This window comes from Sebastes umbrosus, chromosome 12, assembly GCF_015220745.1.
Source record: "Sebastes umbrosus isolate fSebUmb1 chromosome 12, fSebUmb1.pri, whole genome shotgun sequence".
Classification (NCBI taxonomy): domain Eukaryota; kingdom Metazoa; phylum Chordata; class Actinopteri; order Perciformes; family Sebastidae; genus Sebastes; species Sebastes umbrosus.
In genome coordinates, this window is record NC_051280.1 from 18456619 (window position 1) to 18477183 (window position 20565).

The 20565-nt window shown below is 39.5% G+C and overlaps 1 protein-coding gene across 2 annotated transcripts in view; it reads left to right on the forward strand.

The window, feature by feature from the left end:
* The window catches only part of tnr (tenascin R (restrictin, janusin)), a 200185-nt gene that overhangs the window by 131172 nt on the left and 48448 nt on the right, over positions 1-20565 (forward strand). The window contains exons 12-20 of one of the 2 annotated variants that reach the window (XM_037788155.1): positions 3378-3497; positions 3618-3761; positions 5522-5637; positions 9752-9902; positions 14698-14876; positions 15221-15311; positions 15860-15942; positions 17714-17816; positions 18560-18649. In XM_037788155.1, the coding sequence (XP_037644083.1) occupies positions 3378-3497; positions 3618-3761; positions 5522-5637; positions 9752-9902; positions 14698-14876; positions 15221-15311; positions 15860-15942; positions 17714-17816; positions 18560-18649 (1077 nt within the window). Of the gene's footprint in view, positions 1-3377; positions 3498-3617; positions 3762-5521; positions 5638-9751; positions 9903-14697; positions 14877-15220; positions 15312-15841; positions 15943-17713; positions 17817-18559; positions 18650-20565 lie in introns of both variants that reach the window. The other variant, XM_037788154.1, reaches the window with a different exon arrangement.

A 20565-nucleotide genomic window follows, 5' to 3' on the forward strand; every position in this document is an offset into this window, starting at 1 on the left:
CATGACCAAGCTTGTAGCTGGATTTGTAAATGCAGAGTTATCAGAGACAGCTGGCAGCCATCTTTGTGATGCCTGTTATTCAGGATCACCAATATTAGGCTTTGTAAAGGCAGGTAACCCAGCCTGACTAACTTGAACTTGCTTTGTGATAAAGGCCCATGGTGTGGTTTGTAACTAGGTTGTGTAAACTAAGCAGCAACCTCCGGTATAGAGCAATTAAGCCAACGTGGATGTGCCAGCAACTCTGCGAATGGCCACCTGAGGCTTTCTCCAAAAGCGAGTCAGACCCCCTTGCTAAAATGCAATAAGTCTTAATTATATTAAGACTTATAGTCAGGCATAATCTAGGGCGTGGTCGCTTTGAGTGACAGGTGGGTGTAGTACCAGGTCGCTAGCTGCTAACTGTCTCCTCTGCTGCATCGACCGGGCCCGCCTCAGCCCCACCTATGATCCACCTCTTTACCCAATTTTGGTTTAGCTGGGCGTTAGGCTGTGTCGTCACTACCAAGATGGCGACAACCACCCACTTTGAGCATCACAACGGCTCCTCAAAAAACATATGGGTGTCTATGATTTAAACCCAAACAAAATACAACAGAGTAGGAATCTTTACTATGGTCATGGGATTTAGTTCAGCAACAGTAAGGTGAATCTTTGACTCCCATTTAAAGGCAGGAAACTGAAAATAGATGAGCATTAAAAATCTGTATTATTCAGATGTTTTCTATTACTCACAAATGGCAAAAAAATCATACGTAACACTACACGTTTCAGTTTAGTCACAAGCAAATTAATAAGAGAAATATCATGACATAAAGTAGCCTGAAGGTAAGGTAAGTCCTCTGATGATGCACTGACCTCCGCTGTCAGCTGGAGTTTTACCTTTAAGGTTTTAGTTCAGTACAAACTGTTCTGCTGTATCTGCCTATGATGGCATACTGATTAGACCTAATGAAACTTAAAGACTCCAGGCGTGATTCCTGAATAACCTTCAGCAAGTTGCCCTTTTGAAACACACCTTAGGAAAGAAATATGCCTGAGAAATGGTTACACAATTTTCCATCAGCATCTTCAGCATTTTGATTAGGTTGCAAGTGATATAACCAGTGTATTTGTAACATCAAATGTACTGTATGTACATAAGCATGCCAAACAAAAGTAGTTGTAAGATAATGTTTCTGATATAATATTTGTTTTTATATTCTACGTGGGGCAAATTCCTAAAACTCTTTGGCATCCTATAAGACCTTGTAGGCAGCCTGTGAAAGAAAGAAAACAAGAGATCAAGTTAGGATCTGAAAACTGCTGCTGAAGTTGGACACTGGCCCAAACACAAAGGTCAGAAACTCTCTAGATACTCTGCAATTGAGAAATGTTGATAGGACGCCAGTTCTGGTTGACAATAGAGTAAACAATGTATTTGCATTCAAATTAACTGCTTGTTGATGACCTTTCACGTTGCAACAACAAGGTGAGATGCTCAGTGCTTCTCTATCTTTGCTGTATGCTCAGTAATAAGTTCCTCTGATGAACTTTTCAGAGGAACCTGGAAGAGGAAGTGGCCACAGTGGAGAGTTAGCCCTTTCACTTTCTATGGAAGTTAATGTCTTTCAAGCAGCTCATCTGTTCAGCCTCCTTACATGACCCCATTCACTCACTCTTCTTCTATCCCGTGTATTATTGTTCCCTCATTTCGATTTCATATACGTGACAGAGCTGCCTCTAATTGATGAAATAAATCTCGCTAATTGAATGCTGCAGGATTTGTTCCCAGTGCAGTTTCACTGTTTCGAAATGAACAAACTACTGTTCGGCATGCGCCCATCTGTCGAGTGTGTGAGGAAGTAGCTGAAACGGCTACTAGACTGTCTAAAAGTTCTCCCGGAGGAGGAGTCGGTGTTGTGCTGTAGAGTCCTGTATCACAGGATGTAGCGATGATGAAGGGGTGAGAGGTTGTTTATCACGCTATCACACTCGCTTTGCTCCTCTCTCTGTCTCTCCTTTTCCGTTTCATCCATATTCTCTCTCATTTAATCGTCTTTTTATGTTAGTCGTCTACTCTCCTGAGGCTCAACTTGTCTTTTTCTCTTCTGTCCTCTATCTGTGAATCCGTCTCGCCGTTTCTCCACCTCAAACTGTTTGCACCTCCTGTCTTGTCTTCTCCTCCTTTATGCCCTTCACCTGTCTCCCCTCCTCCTCCTCCTCGTTGTTTTTGGCAGTGGGAGCTGTAAACACTCTTGTTTATGCCTCCTCATTTACATTCAGCACCAGCGCTCAGGCTTATGGCTTGACGATCTCCACTTCAGGCCGAGTGAATGACAGTGCTTCTCTCTCTCTCATGTAAACACTCAGCCTCTTGTTGCCACAAGCACTGGCTTCTCTTTACTGTCTGGAACGCACATATGCAAAGCAGTCTAGCCTGTTGTCTTGTTTTACAGATAACGGATGCGGAGACTGGTTTTAGCGAGCGAGATAATGACAAAAGTAGCGATGTTGTGCGCATTGGCAATAGTTGTAAGTAGTTTGGTTATGGTACCATTTACTTACCTTCATTGACCCAATAGGGCACACTCATAACTGAAATTTGCCTCTTAATGTCCGGGTACATCCATCAGTGTCCCCGTTCATTTTCCATCCACACTGATAATGCAGATAAAGGTGGACTCTCCACAATTACTCTTTGTCAAGGCCCTACTGATCTTGATGGGAGGAATGGAAAGCATGGTTTCACCTAGTGGCTGACTACCAGGTGCCGAAGTAGGAGAGGGCTGCCTGCCTGCAGAAACAAAAATAATAGAATAATTCAAATAAGTTTTGAAAGTGTATCTCAGAGACAAGTTTCGTAGGGTTGTGGGAACTCATGCCCATCAGACGACAGCTAGTGTTGCTGACTTGTGCTTGCTGAGGTTCAACACCAACATGGGTATTTGTTCATTTAGCTTCTGTGGAGCAAGAAATTGTAACTGATTACCATTACATATTAAAATGCTTGACATTGATATGCAGATATGTTTGACCGGGGAGCCTCTCTCTCGGTGTGATTTGGACTTATTCTGGCTTTTGGGGTGATTAAAACACAAACCAAACCTGTGATTCAGAGGAGTTGTAGCACAAAGTATGCAGTCATATTTAAGCTTTTGCAGTATTTGCAGTGAGTTGATACACCTCACTTCAAATTCAGCATTTGCCAGCTAACACATAGATACAGTATACAAGTCATATCAATTAGATTTCTGAAAGATCCTATATGTTAGATCTACTTCCTGGTGAAGATGTACAAGTACATCTTTGCAGTTTTCCCACTAGGGTATGCAATGGCTAACTGCAATCTTGCGACAATATACTAGCAAGTGACATTTGTTTTTTTGTCTCAACAGTGGCACCGGCCATGAACGTGAAGATTCGAGGCGTGACTGATCGCACTGTCGACGTGGAGTGGGAGGGTTCAGTTGTGCTGACGGATTTCTTGGTGACCTACACACCAAGCAGCCTTGGAGGTAAGTACAGAGCTATGCTGGCCTTTTCGAAGCAAGGGAGTTTGTAATTTAAGTTTCAGTTGATTCCAAATGTCTTGAAAGCATACACAGCTTGTATCTTTTTGCCTGTCTGTCTGTCAGGTGTGCAACTGGAGATAAGGATTCCAGGCAATACCACCACCTGCTCTATCTCAGGCCTGGAGGCAGGCATGGAGTACAACATCAACGTGTTCGCTGTCATTAACAACACTATCAGCGTCCCTGCCAGCATCACCGTCTCGACCTGTAAGTGCAGCCCCGTGGGTTGTTTTGACAAAATGTTCTCATGGGCGCCCTGAAGGCTATTCCACTGAGGCCATGTTTGGTTCATGACCATCAGTATATAGATGCAATACCTCAGTTCAGTTTCCTGTCTCATTCGGTGCTGTGCATTCTCACATGGACACGGCCGTTCATGCGGATGCACACACACCCCGTCTCTCACCTTTCTTTTTTTTTTGTTAAATCCTTCCCAAGATGTTTCTCAGTGTCAATAGAGTGAGAATACCACCTGCTCCTCTGTGCTAACTGGTTATGATGCCTACCTGTAACACCTGCTTGGTGTCACTCACACTAAATCACGCACACACACACATATGAACACCTTCTGAATGTGTACCTCCTGGTCGGTGTTAATGCCAGGTCATCGGATGGCACAGAGAAACATACTATTCCATGCTTATCAGAGGCATGCGAACTCGCTGAACCCCTGAATAAGTAATGGCCTGTTTTCAATAGCAGACAGAATACTGTATCAACTCTACTACATCAGCTGGCCACATACAGTGCGTTGCCATTAGTTCAGTCTTGACTGGTATTATTATCCATTTCACAGATAAGTGGCTTTAATTTCTGTGATAGCAGAGTTTGGAGTTATAAAGTCAATTTAGTGCAATTAAGTTGGATGCCGCCATTTTTCACATATGATATGATTTGTTGGGTTGTCTTTGCGAAACTTAATTATGAAATGTGGTATTTGATTATCTGGAAAGATTTACGAGGACACGAGTGCCTGTGAAAAAAGTAATTGTAACATGTTGCTAAATCAATGTATGAGTCATTTGTTTTAAACTAAGGGACTAATGTTGCAGGGGGTTTTATATATAACTATCATCAGTACTATCTAACGTATTGTGCAGTATATGAGCAGAAAGAAATGGTTTGTTGCTGAAAAATTAATTTATTAGGTATGTTTCATGAGACAGAGGGTCATCGTGTTAAACCAGGGGTGTCAAACATACGGCCCGAGGGCCAGAACTGGCCCTCTGGATGACTTTTGCAAGTCGAAAAATTGCAGAGAAGTAATTACTTACAATTTTTCAATAAAATGCCCAGCTATTCCTATTTCTCCACTATAGTTCATGCTGTCCTAATAAGAGTAGCAGGCGCTATGCTGGATACGTGATTATAGATCCCACATGCTTACGTACAGGCTACGTGACACAACACTGTAAAAAATGGGCCAGTTCCTATTTCACAGAGGTAACTGGGAAGCCAGTGTGCTTGGTGTGTTCACTGTTCAGTGCTCAAGGATTATAATATTCTGCACCACTATCAGACTCATCATGGCGGAAAATAAAAGAACTTGCAAGGACAACTGAGAACGGAGAAGATACTGTAAATGAATTGTTCTATTGAATCTGTTTTTAGTCGTAGCCGAGAGATCAGCGAGACGTCTCAGGCTGTTCATCATGTGTTTTGTAAACGGATTGTTCATTAAATAGTTAAAAATAGGAGGTGTTGTTAATTATAGATCATGCAATGGTCTTACCCACTTCAGATCAAATTGGGCAAGAACTAAAATTAGTTTGACACTGAAAATGCACCAACTAATTAACAAGCCAAACATTTAGTGCAGCATCAAGGGAGATCGAAACAAAGAAAATGAATGAAGACAGAGGGAACAGAACAGAAAAATAAATGTAAAAGAGAAATGTTCAGCAGTAGTGATTTATGGGCTGTGTGGGTCACTGAAGAACAATAATACGTCTCTGCTACCTTTCCAGATCTCTCCAATCCGGATGGTTTAGTCTTCAAATACATCACAGAGACATCAGTGGAGGTCCAGTGGTTACCCTTCTACTATTCCTTCGATGGATGGGAGATCAGCTTCATCCCAAAGGTAGAGGAAAGTTCAGGGGCGAATTCACAAAAGACACATGGCGGTCCTGATAGCAGCGGCCGCAATCCAGTCTTTGTGAATTCACTCATGTTCGCTGTCAGTCCCAATGCAAGATGACAGCACTGTAGCATGCTGAAAGACAAGTGCACTGTCCTTGTGTGTGAGACGAACAGAAGGAAAAAAGACAGACTTTTTAGGCTTTCAATGAGTCATCAGCACACAGACACACACACACTAGTTTTTTTTATTTTGCTTGTTGACCGAACACATTATTCTTGATTGAAAATAATTATTTTCAAATCTCATTAATTCCAATCTCTAAACGACTTTCACTTTCTGTGTAGAAACGGGAAGAAAAATAACTGGATGGATTTAGGTTTACTTGAAGCCCATACCAAATTAGACAAGCGGATTGTCTTAAGCTTATTGGCTATTAGGTGGATGAGCCATTAAACCCTTTTCCAGAATAACCCGTTCGTAAAACCATAGCAGGGCCAGGTTCAAAGCCAGAGAGCAAAAAAACCTTTCTCTCTCTAATTCCCGCCGTAAACTCAGGTACGCTGTACACTCTAATCTCATGCCCTCTCACAATAATTGGTTTTCTCCTTTAAGGTGTTCTCAGGGGGAGATATCCTTTGGTCCGGCCTCAAATCTGATGTTAAGATGCTTTCTTGTGTTTATGTCAAGCCCTTTTAAGGATAGAAAATGTCTGAATGGAAAAAGCAGCTGGCTTCCTAATTTCATTTCATTGCTTTTAGCCTTTCTTCTCTCTTTCTACCCAATCCTCCATGTCTCTCTTCTTCTAGTGCTTTCCATCCCTCCACCCTTTCATCTTAATCTCTTGTTTCTGCTCTCCATCCTCCACCTCTTGGTCGAAATCTCCAACCCTTTTCCACTCTGCCCCCAGAGGTACCCTCCATCCCTTTCTTTCTCCTTCACCTCTCTCCTCCTCTCCATCCCTTTCTGTAAATGTTCCTCCCTGTATCTTTCCTCGCTTTCCCTCCCTCGCTCCCGCCACGGGGGAAATCATATTATGAGTTTGCAGTTTCGCCCCCCCACACCCCTCTGTGGATTTAATCCAGCAATGGGGATTGTGAATTTTGACAATCTTGTAATGGAAGTAGGCATGAAAGCATTGGCCTCTGCGAATAAACACAGAACTCAGTATTTTGTAAAAAAGGAAACAGAGAGAGAGAGAAGCAGGGTGAGATTCGTGACCTGCCGTTAACACAGTTAGAAACAGCTACAGTATATATATCTGACGCTCCAATAAAACATCATACCGCCAGCACATACCTACCACAACATCTAATAGCGTATATGTTAGGATTTTCTTAATAAATCGATAAAGCTGTAAAGCAATCAGTCAATCAGACATGTACTGTACTGTATTAGTCACATATGACCATAAGAAATATTCTCAGTATTGGTTTTATGTAATTTATGTGACTTTTTCAAGGACACAAGCGCTATTTCAGTTTCCGAGAAGCTCTCTCTTAAATTTATTGGAGAAGTCGCTGTATCTTTCTATTGAAATGAAATTCACACACACAGAAAAACACATGACGATTGGGGTTTCCCTGAAGTTACTCTGTATTGTGACTCATGTTCAATAGTCAAGCAAATGGTCAAAGCTTACACGTCTGCAGCACACATGATGAGGTTGTGCAAATCTGCAGTATTCTCTTTACATAAACTTGAAATTATGTTGAATCAACACTCCTGGGAAGAAGAGACAGTGCCAGGCAATAACCACAAATCAATCTTTATTGCTCATTTGAGCCTCTGACGCTGCATCTTGTTGAGGGAAGCAGGTGATTATGTGAGAGGAAACCTCCCTGCATTCCAAACAGCTTGTAATACGTTATATATAGGTTTAAAAATGTATCAAATGTATAATTTATTCATCGATGTACCCAAATTAAAAAATAGATTTTCCCACTAACCTATAGTAGTATCCAGCCATGTGTCATTTGCACTGGTTTTGAGATGTCCGCCTCTTGAGATTTCGGCTGCCACTCCAGTACAAAGGAAGTGAATTGAAAAATTACATTTCAAATATTCAACAGTACATTTTTCCAGAAACAATGGGCTTCATGGAAGAATATTTTTGTATTCTTGTCTTAAAGCTGCAAATATGATTTAAAAAAAAGTTACTTTTATAAAACGGTCACTACTGTATATCCTGACAGTAGTGCATGAGAGAGGTAATGTCCTCCGGTGTCCTCCGGTGCTCCTAACGGCATCTGCAAGATTTCACAGACCGGAGGAAAACAACCAATAAGAGCCGAGCTGGAGCCTGCCGTCTCTGAGCAGCTGTCAATCACTCACAAACTCTGATCAAACGGTCAAACTAGGCAGCGCTGATCAAATATTAATCAATATTCTGTTACTGTAATGCCTATTTCTTGGATAAAATGTTTTCAGAAACATCTTGTAGTGTCAAACAATATAATGTCAACATGATTATAATTTATTTAGGATTTTGAAACTCAAAATTGCTTCAAAGTAATGAAATATACAGTCCTATAGTGAAACACTATTTTCCCATGACTTCTACGACAGGTCTGGACCCCTCGTAAATTGTGTTCGTACCTAAGAGAAAATTCAAAATAAGAGGAAATTGGTATATGCGACAAGTTCTCCTGAATCATTCGTGCAAGCCACTTAAGAATAAATCTGTTCATAAGAGTGGTTCCTGCATGAGGCGCATTGTCCGTGTTACTCCACAGACCTTACTATCAGTTTTCATTGGAACTACTTTCTATTGAAGAAATAATCTGTATGACATCCCAGTATTGTCTGTTTAAATGCCTTATGAAGGATGGCAAGAGAAGGCGTTTGCATGAGGAAAATCTAATTTCACAAATTGTCACACACAATGATTATATATCACTAAGTATCCTTTCCTTTTTTTGGCAATGTGCTTATCATAATGTTTGCAAAGGATGGGTACATTTTTATCCCGGTATATCTGTCAGCTGTATGCAATTTACATTCAGCAAGCTGCTTTCTTACTTAACAATATTTTAGTCTTTACAGTTATTATTTTGGACACAAATTACTTAAAAAAATATGAAGCTTGATTCTTTTTTGCAGTGAAGTTATTAAGATATTAATCATTGCTGAAATACATTTCAAATATAATATTATTATATTGCTTTTTCTGAATAGTCAGGATTATTAGAACCACTTTTTTTTGACAGGCATATAATTATATGCTGTCTACCTGAAAATCTAAATCACCCTAATAAGTAACTAAGAAGCATGAATGGGCAATCAAACAGATAAAAATCATTAGTATTAAATTAAAGTAATAAAAATACCTCCAAAAATCTCTTTTTCTCATTCCTCATCTAAGCGACCTTGTCGTCAGAGAGAACGATGACTAATTACGAGCCAGCTGACACACGAGATGGGAGTGGATATACTGTTATGGTGATTCATGTTGTATAATTTAGCATTTAACTGTATTATTATTGAGATTGAGGACCAATTGTTATTGGAACATTACCGCTGTGTGTTACTGCCCACCCTGGTAATTTAGCTGAGGTGATTAAATGGATTACATCTCTAATTACAGTTTTGATTCAGGAAAGTAGCAAGCTGTTCTATGTTCTGTTTTAATACGAGCCTTCGTAGCGCAGGCTTTTGGGGATCTTGGAGCAGCAGTAGGTGTAACATCTGTCTGTCGGCAGGAAGTGCATGTGCAACACTGGCTCTCTGAGAACAGCTGGGAATAGCAGGGGCTCCATATGGATGAGTGACAGGCCTTTGGAAATGTGCAGAGTGCTGCCTCTGCAGAATATGGCCTGAGAAATATCACTGTGGCATACATACACTTACACGGTTTGGGAATTTAATGTGCTAAACCAACCAAAAAATGTACAAATCAGTCAAAGGAAATGTACAGTTCAGAAAAGCTACTGCAGAGAATTTAACTGCATGAGTCACTGTTTATGTCTAACTGGTAGGGGTAGTTTTTATCTGCCAGATCCCTTATCTCCACTGAGAGACGAAGTTTAAGCCACCGAGTAGCTGGCACTTACTCAAAAATATGCAAACAGTTTTTGCTTTTCATCTCATCACTTCTATCTCTGTTTTTTGTTCCCAGGACAATGATGGAGGGATGACCGCACAGCTGCCCAGCACCATCACGTCCTTTGTGCAGACTGGTTTGAGACCAGGGGAGGAGTACACTGTTAACCTGGTGGCGCTCCGAGACCAGGGTCGAAGCCAGCCAGTCACTGCTACTGTCATAACACGTACGTATTAATGGAAACTGTAAAGATAAACCTTGACATTAGGATATGATGTCCCCTCCCTGTCCAATTGCAGTCAGATTAAAGGAAGCTCTTGAATTCGAATTATTTGGTGCCCCAAAACACAGAACTCCAGGGTCGGAGAAGTGAAGCCAATGCGGAAGTGCCTTAAAGATGCATTCTTTCTAATAGCCAGCAGGGGGCGACTCCTCTGGTTGCAAAAAGAAGTCTGATTGTATAGAAGTCTATGAGAAAATGAGCCTACTTCTCACTTGATTTATTACCTCAGTAAACATTGTAAACATAAGTTTATAGTCTCAATCGCTAGTTTCAAGTCTTCTTCAATACAGCATGATGTTCATTTAGTAAATTATGGTCCCATTTAGAGTCAAATAGACCATAAAGCCGGGGATACTTTAGGGCGAGGCTACCTTGGTATTGACGGGTCGCTACCACTGAGGTCTGGGTTTTGTCTGTGTTTTCGTCTTAGAACTTTAACACTTTCACAGTGTGTTTTCAGTTCATAAAAGAAGTGTCACTTCTGGTTGCAAAAAAACAAGATGGTGACGGCCAAAATGACAGACTAAAGACTTCAAAATAGCCATCTACAAACCAATGGGTGACGTCGTCCACTTCTTATATACAGTCTATGGGTTCACATGACAAATTTCTGTATTTGTGTTTTCGTCTGTTCTCTTCTCTTTGGTTTGAAGTGGGTGTTGTTCAGTTGGAGAACAGTGATGTACTAATCATGTATTTACAATATTAGAATCAAAATAGGATTACAGTTGTTTGCTTGTGTTGTCAAGTCACTGTCAATCAAACCTGATCAAACCACACCAACACAGTCCTGATGAAACAGATTAGCTCAGGTTTGAAAAGTTTTAAACTCTTAATAAACAAGAAAATATAATAAGGAGCATACAGCCAATTAGAAACTGCCATTTTTAAACATATACATATACTATAATAACCAAAAAAGATAATTTCATATTTATAATGAATGTGAGCAGCACTGCAACTAACGTTTTTTTGTATTATTAATAATAAATGTGTTGATTAAACCCAACAAGTACCTTGTTTTCTCCAAACAACAATCCAAAACCAAAAATCCCAAACTTTACAATGATTAAATAACAGAGAAAAACAGCAATCCTCATATTTGACAGGCTGAAAGAAGCAAACGTTTGGCATTTTCCTTGATAAAAGGCTCAATTTATTAAACGCTTATTATAACTGTGAGCAATTAATTTTCTGTCAATCAGTCAATAAATCATCTTGTTTCAGTACCAAATGTAGCGTAGTATTCCACTCACACACACACACAGTTTAATACGCTGGCATAAACAGTGAGTATCACCTTGACGTATTTGTTGGTCTGCCACTGTTTATGTCCCTGATGTAAACCTCACTGAGGTATTACCGCCACTCCTCACCCAGCTGACACAATACTAGACAGCTGTAATAGATCCAATACAAACCGACGTCCATAACAATTCAAACTCTGATGTCTGCAGTCAAAACACCATCAATTTCCTGTCAAGTCTTTGTTCATTTCTTGGGTTGTAATTAAGTATCGATTAATAATTCATAGCAGTCTGTCATTAATTTTTCACGGCGGCCCACTGTAGGACACCTTATTGGATAAAGAAAGAGGAAAAGACAAATTTGAAGTCACTCAATTATTTATAACAAAGATTTAGCCTTCCTTGGAGACGGAGTGAGCGTGATGAGGAGTCGGAGGGAAACCAGAGGGAGAGGACAGCTGATGAGGGAACAGGTTCTCCGCAACTGACTTCCTCAGGATGTTTTCTAGGACGAGACCCAAGGGGCCAATTTCTAATACATCAAGGATCGGGGTGGACCGGCAATATGTCTAGCCTGAGACTTATTTAGATCTCAAAAGCTTTTAGATAGACTTTATGGTCCTGTGTGTGAAATATGTAATTTACATAAGTTCCCTCTCGGGCCTTCAAAAGAGAATAACTATGCTATCGCAGCATAATATGGTGCTTTCAATTTAAAACGTGTGTTGATTTAAACATTGTGTCATGTGCTATTTTGGTTGATTCCTCAACATTAAATGATGATCGTCACCTTTTTTAAACTTATTTGGATAATTCAATTTATCGTCATAAACTGTGCATTTAAGTTGTAGCGTGGTGGAGGTGTTTGTGTGTCACTTGACCCTGGGAGCTGTGTTGTTCTAAAATTGGGTTTTCCTCATTATACGCAACGGACCTCATGCAGGAAGCGACGCAGACACAAATTTTCTCTTATTTTTGTTCTTATCCGCGATCTTATTTTGTTAGTACCCCTTGATTTCTGGCATTCACCGATGTTTTTTTGTTTTTGCTCTTCTCTCAGGTAAGATAACATTTTACGAATGGTCAAGAGCACTCTTACCAAGATAAGAAAAAAAACACATTGGCTTCCTCTGAAATCAAAGACTATGCACTACATACTCAATATACCGCTCAACTATCGTTTAACATACTTTTTTATGGATAAATAGTAGTATGTGTCTTTTTGGATGCACTGAGCAGTAGTATACGTCGTCACTTCCTGAGAGCCTCCTTTGCTGTTTGGAGACGTGTAACCATGGTAACCCGTGCCAACCTCATGTGACCAAAACGACGAATCAAAGTCTGAATTAATTTAAAATATATATTACACCTAGCAAAGTGAAATCTTATACTAAGAGTTAAATTGAGCGTTACTGATGTTACAGAGCTGTCCGCCAATGTCTGTTAGGAACGTTGTCGCTACTACCGCATTGCATTTTAGGATATTTATGCTGCCATAGTGTCCAGCATTGCATACTGTAATATTTGCAATTTGCATACTATTATTTCATACTATTGGTTTCATACTAACGTTTCGGACACACTAAAATATTTCACATACTGTTTTATGGTACTAAATAGCATGTTAGTATAGAATTTCGGACGCAACCATCGCTTTTATGATCCACAAATTGTTTGTCCAACGCAAGGAAGCAAAAGTTTTAAATTTGAGGAACATAAATAAATGCATGAATATCACATAATCAAATTTGGATTATTATATGTTGTAGAGTAATTATAATGATTTGATTATTAAATGTGGGCTAAATAAATACGGTTGGCCTATGATCCCAATTAAGACTATAAAACCCCTTGGATGATATTGCGGAGCTTACTGTACATACTGCTCTTAGATGCTTTTCGAATTTCCTGTAAACACCAGTACCTACACTCTGGAAAATCATGTGTTTACTTTCTTTACACACGGCACAACACCTGTTCTATAGTGTTTAGGGGGCCTTACCTATGCTAATAACTGCCCTTATAAAATATTTAAAGGGTGTTACCTATGCTAATAATAAACAATCCGGCACACGCCTCCCTCATCATTCAGCACACCTGGTAAGAGCAGATTGGGATGGTTAAGAACGTTTGGTGCATCTGGAGTTGACTTCTCTTATTTTTTCTTCACACCTAATAAATGTTGTTTTCCAGCAACCCGCATGGAGAGACTCTAATCACGGCTTATGTTTTACACCTTGCACAGATAAAGCCTATTGTCTCAGCGTGTGTCAGGTCTGATAAGCTTTACTTGCTTGGCTGTCAGAGGACAGCTTTTTCTGATAACGAATCCAGATCTATCGCTGCATAAGCTTGAAGCATGATTATCGTGAACTTTCATCCTTTCATTTAATTTTAGCTTCCCTGTTCATACTGACTGAAATGCGTCCAAACCAAAAGTTGGCACCAAATGTTTGGTCAGATTAGGAATCTTGTTTACTTCTCTTTTGATTTTGTTCAATTTAATCATGAATTGGCCCAGACTGTATTTTATCCAGGCCAAGCTCTTTTACAGATGGTTGTGGTTAGACAACATTTAACATTGGAGAAGTTTAGCTTCTTTTGTTGAAAGAAAATGGGGTTTTGTAGACAAAGTTTGAATCAGTATTTGATTAATGGATTAGTTGATCTACATAAAACAATTGGTTTTGATAATTAATTAATCTATTAAGTCATTTTTTTCCCGCATTCTCTTGTCCCAGCCTCTCAAATGGAAAGATTTGCTGCTTTTTTATCTACTGTCAGTGATTCCCAAACAAGGGACCCCTCATGTGGGTTATAAATCAAATGAGACAATCTCAGAAGATTAGATGTCAAAACTTGTAATTTGTAGACTATTGTACGCACTGCTTTATTTTAAGGGGTCACAAGCCAAAAAGATGGGAAACACTGTCTTATGTGATAGTAACCTGAATATGTTGTGGATTTGGAGCAAGAGTTGGACAAAACAAGCAATTTAATGTAATCACCTTGGGCTTCAGGAAATTATCACACGTATTTTTCACTATTTTCTTAAAGGTCCCATATTGTAAAAAGTGAGATTTTCACATCTTTTTTATTATCAAACAGGTGCTATATAAATACTGTGAAAGTATTGAAATGCTCAGTCCACAAAGAAATGCACACAGCCCGTATTTAGAAACTGTGCAAAGCTGTGTAAACAAGTATGATCCTGAAAATGAGCATAACATGGAACCTTTAAGTTTTATTGACCAAATAAATATTCTGATAATGACAATAACTGTGAGTTTGCATCCCTACCTGAGAGCAAGCAAACAAGTTATTTTTTGTTATCTAACCAAAAATCAGCTGTTAAATTCAGTATAAACGCGTCAAACAATACCGAGACGAGAAGTAAAAAAGTGCAGCAATAGATGGCAAGGTTGACAAAGTGACCACACATAGCAACGGGACACTCAATAATTCTTCTTCTTTCTTTCTTTGTTTTGCAGTGATTGATGGCCCCACTCAGCTGATCGTGCGGGACGTGTCCGACACCGTAGCGTTTGTGGAGTGGACGCCACCAAAAGCAAAGATTGATCAAATCGTGTTACGTTACGGCCTGGTGGGAGGAGAGGGTCCGCGGACCACCTTCCGCCTCCAGCCCACACTCAGCCAGTACTCCCTGCAGGTGAGCAGTGGGATACGTGTGCAATTCATCACATTGTGGTGTCACAGATCGGATCATACAGACACATTATGTGGACTCACCTGCCATCTGGAGACAAAAAAGCCAGTCCCCACAACTTAAACCGTTTATCTTTGGCTTAAGAGTTGGCTTTGGGGTTATTACATTGTAAACACAAGTATAGTGTTGCTAATGTGTGTGTGTGTGTGTACACTTGTCATGCTTGTTATATTATCTAATCGCAGAGTCTGCCTGCCGTCTGGAGATTAGACAAAAACAAACAAAAAATCCATGCAGAGAGATTAAACAGGCTAAACTGTCCCTGTGTTGTTCTATTTGTTCCACAGGTTCTACGTCCTGGCTCGCGTTACGAGGTGTCTGTGAGCGGAGTGAGAAAAGGAAATGAGAGCGGATCTATTTCCACTGAATTTACTACCGGTGAGGTCTGACAGCAAGCAGATAGTGTGGTGTGTGTGGTGCTGTGCCTGTGTATGAAAACAAAACAGCTGATGACATATGGCCTATTGTAAAACATACTGTTTATCTATATTGAAATATGGTAGCGAACATCTGTTCAAGGTAATTTATTGTTCTTGTTTGTGCAGAAAAAAGTGCATTATTTTTGGAAACATTAATGCTAATTTATTTTTGAGTGCAAACAACAAATGAACTTTATCACAGTCAGCTACAGTACATGTAAAGTAAAATGTATGCATATGATGTCTGATTCAAGGTTATTCAAATGAAGTAAAATCTGCATAGAATTGCCAACAGGGTATACATTATTACTAATGAACATGTCTGATGTTGATGTACGGTAAATTATATCATCATAGTGTACATACAGATCAACTGTAGTAATTAACAGTTGGACACTAGCTGTATCTGTGTCTGATGATGTTTAAAGCGCTGATGTTTGCTTGTTCACAATCCGTGAGAATTGGTCTCAGTGTCCCCAACATTGTCAGCTTTATCGTTCTTCTCAGAGATCGATGCCCCCAAGAACCTGCGGCTCGTGTCCAAGACCTCCACCACCCTGGAGCTCGAATGGGACAACAGCGAGGCCGAGGTAATTAGACACGGACCGATTAGCATTAGCACCAGCCAATTTAAATGATTAATAGGTGGGGTACAAATCTTAGGACAATAGAGCTGCAACTAAAGACTACTTTGATTGATTGATTTTTAATCGGATAAAAGGATCTTTTTTTTTCAGCGTCTTATTCTGAAGAAAACATATTCCTTGTGTTCTTGTACAATGCACTTTTACTACACATTGGGGATGCAGCCTTGCACTGAGAATAAAAGGGAAATACATATATAGTTTTTAAATTATAACCTGGAATTGTGCATTTGCCTCTATACTTTTCTCCGCTGTCTCCGCCTCCGACATTTCAAATGCTTACTCCAGAGACGAAGGGTGTCATTTCCTGTAATTCATCATGTGAGCTAGAAAAGCCGCGGCATTGTCTGTTTTACTGCCCCCACGGAGACGTTGCCACATCATGACATAGACCTAACTAATCAATGACCAAATTCAACTTTTATATTTCTATAATCAATTTTAATCGATTTAATCGATTCAGTGTTTCAGCCCAATACAACAAAGGTTGTTGTGTCTGTCTTTTGAATTGTTCTTTTTGGTAAAATGATAGGAAGTATTATGAAGCTATCAGTGGTGAAAAGTAACTATATACATTTACATTTAGTATCTGCGTAAACTTTTTTGGTACTTTCAAAATTTAATTTTGTCTCAATTGTTTATTTTTTAAATAAATGTAGTGGAATATTCTGAAATACTTCATAGATCTTTAATCCAGTAACAGTTTTAGCAACTTTGCAGAAAAAATATTCTGCAGTGTAATAGATTAAACCACCCAAGAGAATATAAACTAGCTAAAATGAATCAGTAATAATAATCCAATAATATATATTGGATTATATAGAAAAAAATACTCTGAAAGGGCTCAAAATATGTACTTTGGATTTGTTAAGTACAGTTTGCTGAATATACCTCTGTACCTTCTTTAAGTATATTTTTATTCTATTATTACTTGTACTTGTAATGGAGCATTGTTATAGTCTGACATACAGTAGGTTCTTTTACTTAAGTAAAGATACTTCTTCCACCACGGGAAGCTATTCATCCTGAGTCCCTTTTGTCTCAATCGTTTATTTTTCAAATAAATATAGTTGACTATTCTGAAATACTTCATAGCTCTACAGTACAGGATCTCAGCACAACCTTAGGTGCCCCTTATATCACTGAGAATATGATATTTATGCTCTTTTTGTAAAAATAACTAATTTGTCCTTCTATCCCTGGACCCTCTCCACCCTCCCTTGACCCTTCCTGCATATAAAGCAGGTTTTTAATCCCGCTATTTTTCTAAACTCTTGTCTTATGGCATTGAGCACTTTATCATCTCACACACAGGTCGGTCTGCATTTTGTCAGCTACTACCGAGAATGTAGCGAACAAATTTACGGAGTTCAAGTGGTCACTGAATGTTTTATTCCGAATGAAAATGTAGTAAATCAAGATGTAGTCACAATGATATTTCCAGGGCTCACTAACTACACGACCAGACTTTTGAAGCCAGTCTGTCTTAATGCCTGTTAGCTCTACAAATGTATTCATCCTCATGCTTCTGCAGAGCGTTGGCAGAGAGACAAATATCATGCTGGGCTAATGCAAAATAAACCACTTATTCTGTGAAGCAATTTAAAGCTGCTTTGGCTGTTCGTGATAGCCTTGCATTTCCTTCATTTTGTAAAAAAAAATACAAACGCTTCCTTCAATTTGGTGTTAATATTCAAGTGTATATGTTTAAATGCAGGCGGAGGGCTACCAGGTGGTGTACAGCACTTTAGCAGGAGACCAGTATGATAAAGTCATCGTACCACGCAATGAGGGAGCCACCACTAAGACCACCCTCACAGGTAAGTGAGGAGGAGTGATCTTTCATTTATTCATTTTGTTGCGCAGTCAATTTCTATTGAATAGGGGTCTTTTGGGGCAGTGTTTATTCCATATGCCGCCAGTGTTATCGCAGTGCATCTAATGTGTACTGAAGAAGCGGGGAAGTGCTTGTGTGTGTTTTACATGGCAGGATTATCTCTTGAGCTCACAATTGGCTGACGGGGCTACTGATTGTATCTGTAGAACGGCTTGTTGTCCTGCGGGCGTATTGAAAGGCTGTCAGAGAGGAGGGGTCAGATGGGATGTTTTTTTCTGAAAGGCCACAGCGCTGGAAAGGGCACGGCCAGCATAAGAATAGAAGCGAAAGGTCCTTGTGTTATTCTGTTGGGCCATTGCAATCGATGCTGCCTCCACCCTCATTCCTCCTCTGTCACTCTCACTTTCTCTCTACTAATAATCTCTGTCACTCTCTCGCTCATTTCCATTCCTCATTATCTCATTTCTGTAGCTTGAGAAACTCGCTGTGGATGTACCGAATTGATTTGAAACTGATCAATTATGCTGTTGGCAATAAAAAAAAACAAATCATACTGATGCGCATGTGAATTTGTTTAGACCTCATCACCGATGTAGAGCTAATTGGGCTGTTATGAAATGCACTCTGCTTGAGATGGAGAGTGTGAAACAAGTCTTTGTGATGTTTCTTCTTGCTATATTGTGTGTTGAATTAGTAACCGGTTCCCTCTTCGTCTTTGTGCCTCAGACCTGCTGCCAGGCACCGAGTACGGCATCGGCATTTCTGCCATGAAAGGCAGCAACCAGAGTACGCCGGCAACAATGAACGCCAGGACGGGTGAGTGGATTACTGTTTATACCTCCAGTGATGCAAGTATGACTACGCATTGTACTATACCAGCTGTGAAATACCAGCTTCACAGCAGGCGGGTTTGTTATTATACATGTAATTCTCAGTTTATGCCGTGGGGTCAGTGCTCCTCCATTTTAGTGAAATTAAGCAAATCAGATTTTGGCAAGACTTGTGCTATTTTAGGGTGATGTTTTATATTACCAGCTGGGGTCAGAGTTCCCATTACAGCATTTTAAAACTGTAATAATGCATACCATTAATTGTTAATGGCCCTCTCTTTACCTCAGCACTTGCTCTGCGATTTGAATTTTTATTGTGTTTTGAGGTGTTTTGGCGGAAAGACAAAAAAGACCCCGTTTAACCTTCTGCTTGAAATGTTAGTGCACAGATGTGCTTCTCTAATCTTTCCCGTCACGTCGACTGTCGAGCACGTCTTTCCTCCAGTTGCAATCATATTAATGGCTGACGGTATTTTGCACTTTGCAAAATTATGCCTCCATTTGCTTTACGAACAAGCACTTTCTACATCCACCCCACTATTTTGTGCACTCTCTTTGAACTTTGGAAATGCGCTACAGCAATCACATCTTTCTAAAATAGCTTTAAATAATATGACAACACCCCCCCCTGTCTGCCCGGCACACAGCAGAGCTCATGTGACTATAAGTGTGAGTTGCTGAAAGCATCATTTCCATTAACAGTCTTACTTTTCCCCCAAAAAATATATATCTTGACAAGAAGCTCCAAAAACTTTGAGGGTTGCAGTAGAGGATTAAATGAGAATGTTTATCCAGAGGGCAGGTTTGGTCATTGCTGCAGGAAAGAAAAGGAAAATCATAAAAACAAAACTAATACAACAAGATTAAATACAGAATGTGGGATCATTATGTTCATACAGACGATGAAGCTGACTGTTAGTTTGATCAGTAAGGGTCCTGCTTTTGATGTCAGTGCTGCATCAAAGAAGAAGAAGAAGAGAGAAAATACAAGTTATTTTTCAGCTAAAATGTTGCACAATGTTGGAGCAGATCCCTGAAATGTCACCAAAATAAAATGTTTCCATCAGCTCAATTTATATAGAAAAATTTAAAGATGTGAAATGCAACAACTGCCCCTGTCTGGACGCTTTTTAATATGTATATTTTTTGAGCGTTCTGGCCAAGGGGATGCATGCAATGGTGAGTGGCTGCATGACATGAATGCTTTGTCTACAGTACAAGAAGGGACTGTAACATGATGGTGTCTTAAAATAATTAGCATTAAATAAAAACATTTTATCTTCATCTTTTTTTTAATTTATTTTTATTTTGTCTTTTTTATGCAGAATACAACAATATGAAACATAAGAGGATGAGACAATTTAGCAACAAACAGAAAAAACATCCCAGAACATAACATGAGATTATAACTCTAGTAGTCAACAGAGAAATTGCGTATTAATTACATCAAGCTTTGTGTACTTTCCATGGTGATAGCTTTTTAGGGTAGCCCAAACAAAGGAACGGCAAAATACATTTAAAAATTAAGTAATGAATAAAGGCATCATTTGAAAAGAAATCGAAATCAGCTTTTCTACAAATGTCTTGCTTTTCGGCTCAGGTGTTTTTGTTAAATTTATTAAAAGAAACTTGGATGGAAAAGTACTTAACTGTGATCAGATGAAGAATAAATTATTTTCACAGATGCAAAAGTGTCTTGAGTGACATGTGCACGTAGGAAAAAAAGAACCATAAAGGTAAATACAGTATCAAAAGGTAATGTCCCGTGCACTGTCTACGCTCAGTCACAGGACATTTGTCATGGAAGAGTAGGTAAGTCCCTGAAATATCTTATAATATCTTAAATTGTCACCAGTAACTCACCCAGTTGGCGTACACCCACTCAGGTGGGTAAGTAACAGT